Here is a 7,191-nt window from a genome sequence, read left to right as displayed (position 1 = left end):
GTCATGATGAAGAATTAGCTTGCAAAAGACAGCTCCTAGGAAGCAACATTTTATACTCTCTTGGTATATGCCCTGGTCTAGGCCATGGTAACATCACTGGCCAAGTCACTGGCAGCCCTAACAGGGTAGCTGCTCCCCAGTGCCCCTGAGCTTGCTTCTTTCATTTCCAACCACCACTCCAACCTCCAAACAAAGTCAGAGAGGACAACCAAGTAAGGATTACCTGGAGGGGTCAGACAAGAAGACAGGAGAGCAGCACTACACTCTGAGCTTTGCTCTCTGCCCCTCACCTCTGACCCCTCCTTTTTGCTTCTATACTTATTCCACATATTTTTATGAAATATGGCTTCTCTCTTTTTTTTCTCGTGAAGCCTTGTTTTCTTGTTTGGAGTGTTCATTTCTCCACTCATGTTGTTGTTTCTTTTTCCTGTCCCCACAAGAAGACAGTTTTCACTCTCCTCAAGAGAACATCTGTATTCCCTGAGGGTGTTTAGCCACCGTTTTCTTTCTTCCACAGCAACCCTAGGAACAGGAAAGCCAGGCATGCACTGCCCTCCTTTAGTCCAGATGAAATAAGAAAGCACCCGCTTCATAAAAGCAGTAAAGACTTTAATTTAGGTTGACATGTGGGGAAGGAACTGGGATTTGCCTACAAGGGGATCCATATGAGAAGACTGTCTTGTAGGGAGGGACAGAGAGGGCAAGGATCGACGGGTGGTCTGGTAGCAGAACAGGGCCACGAGCAGGGGTGTAGCCACACAGTGCAAGATAGCTAGGGCTTCTGCCAGGTTCAGCATGATATCTAGAATCTTCTGGGACAGACATGTTTTCAAAGGCATGATTTTGGATCCCACCAAGGCATCAAATATAAGAACCATCCCATGAGGCCACCAGAAAATGAACCAGACCCACAGGACACTAACCCAGGGGCCTGGCTCCTTGCTCAATGCCTTCTTCAGCCCCTTGGCTGCCAAAAGAGCCAGTGGTAACACAGTGAAAATGGTAAAACAGATTGCAGAATGCGTGGACTTCAAAGCTTCCAGGCCTCTTGTGGATGCAAGGGTGCAGAGACCATTGTAGACATCAGTGGCCAAGGTGGCTGGCAGCCCTAACAGGGCAGCTGCTCCCCAAAGTCCCACAGTGAGTCCCAAGGTGAGGCCACGGATTTGACCTATACCCAGTCTGGGGTTCAGGCAGGCATAGCACACTATCAGCAGAGCCTGGGCAAAGGCTGAAGTATACCAGACCCAGGAGCCCAGGTAACACAGGACTGTGCTATGGGCATGGTTTATCCCTGGTGCCAGGACAGGCACCGCAGTGCTGAAGAGGGCACTGCCTACTGCCAGCTGTGCCAGAATAGGCCGGCTGGGGCAGATCTGCCAGTGGAAGAGAGGTTTGAGAATTGCGAACAGGACGGCGCCACTTGCCAGCAAGCCCAGGAAACTTGTGAGGATGAAGAAGGGCAGTGAAGAATTATCAAGTAGAGTACAGGAGTGGCAGGGAGCAGCTGCTCCAATGGTGTTGTCATCGTAGCTAACAGTTGAGTCATAGGTGCCGTTATCTTCATATGCATAATTCGAAAAATCCAAAGAATACTGAGTTCCAGTCTTGTCTATTGGAAAGGAGGTTTCCACCTATAGGGTACACCCAGAAAGGACAGTCAGTCGGGCGGGGGGGGGGGCATCTAACACAACAATGAAGAGGCTTGGGTTTGAAGAACAAGGGATCTGCCTACAGGACGTGGGTACAGAGGGCATGGTGAGAAGGGAAGCTGAGGGACCTGCAGGGTCAGAGCCACAAAGGAGCCTGGGTAGAGCTATATGGAGATTTAGAGAAGCAGAAGGACAGAGAGAAGTGAGGAGGAGCGAGCATGGGACCAGCTAAAAGGTGGAGGAGGAAGAGCAAATAGGGTCAGGGGGCTGAGGGAGGGAAAGAGAAATGATTTTTGAGACAGAACAAAGAAGCACAGGGATATGGTAAGGGAAAAAAAACAAAAGGGTATAAAATCCTGAGAAGACAGAGACAAGGGTTCTGGAGCACGGCCCCCACACTCACCGGGTGCAGACAGTTCCCCATGGCACTGCAGGCTCGGGGCAGGCAGAGTAAGGAACAAGGAGACCTCTCTGTCAGCAGCTGTGACTCCAAGATAAGTGCCCAGGGCTAATGAACGCTGTCAGCTTCTGGGCAGAGCCTGGATGTGTGTGTGGGGTCACACTCAGGAAACTACCCAATGCCTACTGCCTACTTAAACTTTAGGCTAACATGGGGGGGGGGGCTGTCCTGGGACTTCCTGTTTTGAAGTCAGATTTGGCTGGTCAGAACGGCCTCGGGAAAAGAACATGGTGAGGGCCACAAAGGGGGAATTTTCCCAAAGGTGGCAAGGAAGAAGTCTTGTGAACTTTCCAGCAAGGGAGGATCCTTCAGGAATAAGGAAGGATGAGGGGCCAAGGGTGACATATGAAGCAGAGATAAGAGAGGGGTGCTGGGAAGTTGCAGGGACCAGGCATCTGATGACTCTCTCTGTTCTCTACTCCTTTGAATGAGATCCAAGGGAAGAGTTCAAAAGTTCCCCTATTTGTGGGGGAAGGTGTGCTACTGCCATTGGCTGTTGGCTCCACCCAGACTGAGAATATGCAGTTAAGTGGATGCCTTTTGTGTGTGGTCGAATGAGCCAGGGAATGCACCTATTCATCTGTGTCCCTGGATTCGGTATCAGTGTGCTCCCATCTGAGTGCCAGCTGCTACGTGGTGCCTGGGTGTGTGCCTCGCTATCTAGAGGCATGGGTGCTTCAGTTTAAGAGGGACAGAAGATGGGAGGCCTGTCAAGTCCATGTAATGGCTCTCCTTCAGGGAGCAATTGGGCATTTGCCTTACCACCTATAGACTCAACGAATGGATCTCTCATACCAAGCAGAACACATGGTGTCTGACACATCAAAATAGCCTCTGGGGGACCATGGGACTGCATACTTTGATGTGAGAGTATAGCCCACCAGGTAATTCATTTTGTTGTCAGACATACAGACTGTGAGACTGCTTGACTGGCTTGCCGTCTTTGCAATGAGTGGAGTTTTTGATGGGACGTAGAATTTCTCTGGCCAGGAGAAATACAGAATCCATGTTCAGTAGGTGGATTCCCATTAACCCCCCAGACTGTGGTGCAGAAGGCTGAGTACCCAGGTCAAGTTTCAGGTTTAACAGGCGGGAGACAGAAAGGTGGTTTGACAAAAATGGGTGAAGCTCTCCTTCCTGGATGGTGTGAGTGGGGTCGTCACCTCCATCATGGTGGTTGGCCAGCATTGCTGGGCAGAGGGTAACAGGGTAGCAGTCGGTTGACATGCCTCAAATCCAAATGTTCTCGGGAAAGCAAATGACTCAGACACTCTCTCCCCTGATTCCACACACAGACGTTCCGAAGAGTGGCATGGCAAGGAAGCGGTACCCTTTGAGTGCCAGGTGCCAGGGACATGAGGACAGCCCTTAGTTACACGGAACCCAGCCAGCAGTGAGAATAGCGGAAAGGAAGCAGCCTGACCACACGGATAATCCATATATATTGAGGGTGGTCCCTCTGAGATTAGCACAGGAGAGTTAGAAAGATTATAAAGATACACGATCCCCTCCCTGCTCCCTTCCCCCGCCCCCACCCACAGACAGACACACACAGCACAACGGCCCCTCTTCCCCCCGCCCGCCCAGTACAAATATGGCTTCTGTGTAATATGGACAAAGTGGTTCAGCTCGAAGAGGAAAAGTCGTTTTCCCAAAAGCGGGTGCTGGGAGATGAGGAGCCTGGACAGGCCTGGGGCCCAGGGCTCCCTTGCTGCTATAAGAGGAGAATCCCTGGCTGAAGCGAGGGGATGCCTGGGGTACCCAGGACCCTAACCAGGGGCTGGAAGATTCACGAAAGTATTACCTGAACTGAAGGAGTAGGCAGGCCTGCTGGATTGCAGCTGCCCCATTTTGCACACCTGTTGTCAGAGCAGGGAGGACATGCTGGAGGAGGGGGAGGAGAGTGATGCCAAGTGCATCCTGAGTCTGAAGGACAGACCAATCAGGATGGAGAGGGTGAGCAATCTCAACTCCACAGCAACCAGCGTGGTCATAGAAGGAAGACCGTAAACCAAAAGCTGAGATGGGGGACCCAGTCCTCTAGTACCTCTGTTCCTCTAGGTACAGAGGATGGGAATCTAAAGTCAGTGCCAGGGAGAGGCTTGAGGGGTGCATAGCAGAGGCTGTGGCCCTGGCTCCATGGCTCAGAGATGGGAGGTCCAGGGAAGGGTGGTGAATGTGTGGTGTTTCATAGAGAAACAAAATGCACAGCTGGGAAACCACATCTTGGGACTCCCCCCCTCTCTCTCAGACAGGCATCAAGAGTGGTTTGGAAATGACTAGGATGGAGCAGCCCCCCCCTAGATGAGGTACAATCCCTGACCAGGAGCCATTACTCCCAAAGTCCACCTCATGCCTTACGTGTTCCATGCTCTGGCGCCCACCCAAAATCCCTGGTCCTTCTCTTCAATCCCTTTACTTCTTGCTCACACAAACACACATGTATGCACATCCATGCACACTTACACACACAGAAACAGACACACACACACACACACACACACACATGCACAAAGTTCACATTATTCCCTCGGTTTGGGCAGGAAACAGCTCACTGCAATGAAGCTCCTTTTAGTAATTTTGTTGTCATGTCTGCCTGGCTGCTGAGGGAGGAGGGACCGAGGGCTGGCACAGGGAACAGGAGAGGGCACAGGGTGACACAGGGTGGAGGAGTAGTTGCTGAGCAATGCCATGAGAGGAGCGGTTGCCGTGCAACAGTCCAGGGTCTTGGGTAAGAATGAGGGGCCCCATCCGAGGTGGGGGAAGCAGATGCTGTCCAGGCCCAGAAGCTGTGCCTCTTTCACGACTGCTAGGAGAGAAAGCTGAGCTCTGCTGTCCCCCAAGGGCCAATTCTGTGAAAAGAGCCTAGCGTCATTCATCGTGTGGGGGCAGTGGATGGACAGGGCCATTTCCGTCATCCTCTCTCTGGAAATCTGTTCTCTCTGGGAGGGACATGTTGAAGCCCTGTGTGGCTGCACGCCATCTTCAGTTCACATCTTCTTGAGGACTTTCCTACTCATTCCTTTCTTACGTAATGCAAGAGGAGTGGCGGCATGACGCCCGTCTCCCTCTCTGTAGCTCACAATACATGGCTGGCAGAGGTAGAGCCGCCTCCACCGCCTCCTTCCATTCCCAGGTTCCTCGGAGACACCTGGGGAGCTGGTCTGCCATGAAAATGGAAGGAGGGCTATCTTGAGCCCCCACCTGCAAACTAGCCCTGCTCCTCATTTGTTTCTCATCCCTCCAACTTCCTTCTCCTCCGAGCACTGCACATGCGCTGCTCTCCTCGCCCCCATGGCCCCTGCCTCTCCAGTCTTGGAGACGGATTTGATTTGGGATCGTTACAAAAATAATAATAACCCAAACGCAGAGAAGCCACGGAAAGGGCTGAGGGCAACCCACCCCTCCCCCCCGCCCTCCTCCCCCCCCATTCCAAACCGAGTACAAAACCGCACCCAAAGCAGACATTCTGTACAGGGGGCTGGGTGGGCTGGGGAGCAAGCGGGAGGGGCGGCCCTGGGGTCGCTCTGTACAAGTTCAGGTTGGTGACAGCCCAGCAGTCCCCATGGGGCCCCTGTGGGGCACAGGAGGTGAGCGGGTGCCCCTAGATGAAGTACTCCTTCTTGTCATCCCCGCCTGACTGCCCGCCTTCTGCGTTGATGATGGCCGTATCTGCATCTGGAGCATCGTCGGAGCCCTTCGCTTCGTGTGTCAGGTAGGTTCCTGTGTGGAGACAGAAGCTCCTCTTTGCAGAAGTGTCTCTGCCTCTGAAGTCCACCCTGCCCACTTCCTTACCCACCCACTCACATAGCGCTCATCTTGTCTTTCTCTTGCCTGGAGCTTTCTTCCACCCCAGCTTCTCTAATCTGCATTGCGTTTCTCTGCCAACATCCCTCACCTAACCACACCCCCATGAATAATGAATCCTACCCTTAACTAAAATCTCATCTATAATGTAGGCAAGGGATAAAAGAGGTGTGTGTGTGTGTGTGTGTGTGTGTGTGTGTGTGTGTGTGTGCATGCATGTGTGTGCATGCATGTGTGTAGTGGAGATATGACTTAGGCATGGCCAGTCAAGGCAGCTAGGCTACTGGCTGCACGTAGTAACAGAATAGAAGGGAAAGTAGAACAGAGAGAAAAGAAAAGATATGCGTGAGGATGAAGAAGAAGGAGAACAAAGAAAGAAAAGGAAGTCAAAGAGATGGAAAAGAAGGCAAGGGCAAAAAGGAAGGAGCTAGATCAAATGCAGAGCAGCAAGGAGCAGCTGACTAAGTAGGCAGGTCTGATTGTACTTGTACCAAGTGGCCAGGCTTGACTGTGGGGATGCTGTGGCTCAGTGGTCACAGCATTGGCATTGCCTGGGTTGGCTGTCTTTCTTTCTCAAACACCCTAAGGGGCTGAATGAGTCTACAGGGACTTGCCTGAAGTCTTCTTACTGTCTGTCCTTTCCTGACTGGTCTCCCCACCCAACCAAGTCCTCCTGATTAATGCCTCTGACCTTTGTGCCTGATCAAATAGTGCCCAAGGAAGATGAGCAGAATGAGCAGCAGGAAGACAATGAAAGCCACAATCCCTCCGATGATGGCATGGTAGGTACTGGAGGACGAGGGCACCGGACTGGGGTCTGCAGGGAGAAGAGGCATAGAGTTAGAACTGGGACGGGGAGGACCTTTAGCTCCCATGCTGATTTGGCCTTAGATACTATCACAGAAAAGACATCAACATCAGGGGGATCCAGGAGGTATATGCAAGCACAGGGAACATGCCTTAGTCTGTGCTCAGGTGAGTATCATCACGCTGGTAATGTAGTAATTCTTAAAAGAAAAAAAAAAGTGATGTATTCATCAGGCAATACACAAACCAGCTCTCACTCCACTATCCAAGTTGCTTTCTTGGCATCAAAGCTTGACCTTAATTGGAGATCATCACTTTAATAGCTGTGAGCAATATCAAAATTCTCCCCTTCCTTCCTTTTCTCCACCCCCAGTCTATCGCCCACCTCTCTCTCTCTCTCTCTCTCTCTCTCTCTCTCTCTCTCTCTCTCTCTCTCTCTCTCTCTCTCTCTCTCTCTCTCTCTCT

At 51.8% G+C, this 7,191-nt stretch overlaps 2 protein-coding genes across 3 annotated transcripts in view; both read right to left on the bottom strand.

The window, feature by feature from the left end:
- Positions 1 to 603: 603 nt before the first annotated feature.
- Ackr1 (atypical chemokine receptor 1 (Duffy blood group)) lies at positions 604 to 3,635 on the bottom strand. Its single transcript, XM_005368550.3, has 2 exons — positions 2,056 to 3,635; positions 604 to 1,634 (listed from the first exon to the last, which is right to left on the bottom strand). The coding sequence occupies exons 1-2, from the start codon at positions 2,074 to 2,076 to the stop codon at positions 615 to 617; spliced, it is 1,041 nt and encodes a 346-aa protein (XP_005368607.1). The 5' UTR covers positions 2,077 to 3,635; the 3' UTR covers positions 604 to 614.
- Positions 3,636 to 4,667: 1,032 nt separating this feature from the next.
- Cadm3 (cell adhesion molecule 3) overlaps positions 4,668 to 7,191 on the bottom strand; it is a 31,899-nt gene continuing 29,375 nt past the window's right edge. For both annotated transcript variants that reach the window (XM_005368548.2, XM_005368549.2), the window contains 2 exons: positions 6,611 to 6,736; positions 4,668 to 5,835 (listed from right to left, as the gene is read on the bottom strand). In XM_005368548.2, coding sequence (XP_005368605.1) covers positions 5,717 to 5,835; positions 6,611 to 6,736 — 245 coding nt within the window. In that variant the 3' untranslated portion in view covers positions 4,668 to 5,716. The remainder of the gene's footprint in view (positions 5,836 to 6,610; positions 6,737 to 7,191) is intronic.

This window comes from Microtus ochrogaster, unplaced genomic scaffold (assembly GCF_000317375.1).
Source record: "Microtus ochrogaster isolate Prairie Vole_2 unplaced genomic scaffold, MicOch1.0 UNK35, whole genome shotgun sequence".
In the NCBI taxonomy this organism is placed as follows: domain Eukaryota; kingdom Metazoa; phylum Chordata; class Mammalia; order Rodentia; family Cricetidae; genus Microtus; species Microtus ochrogaster.
This window is presented reverse-complemented; position numbering and strand designations above follow the sequence as displayed.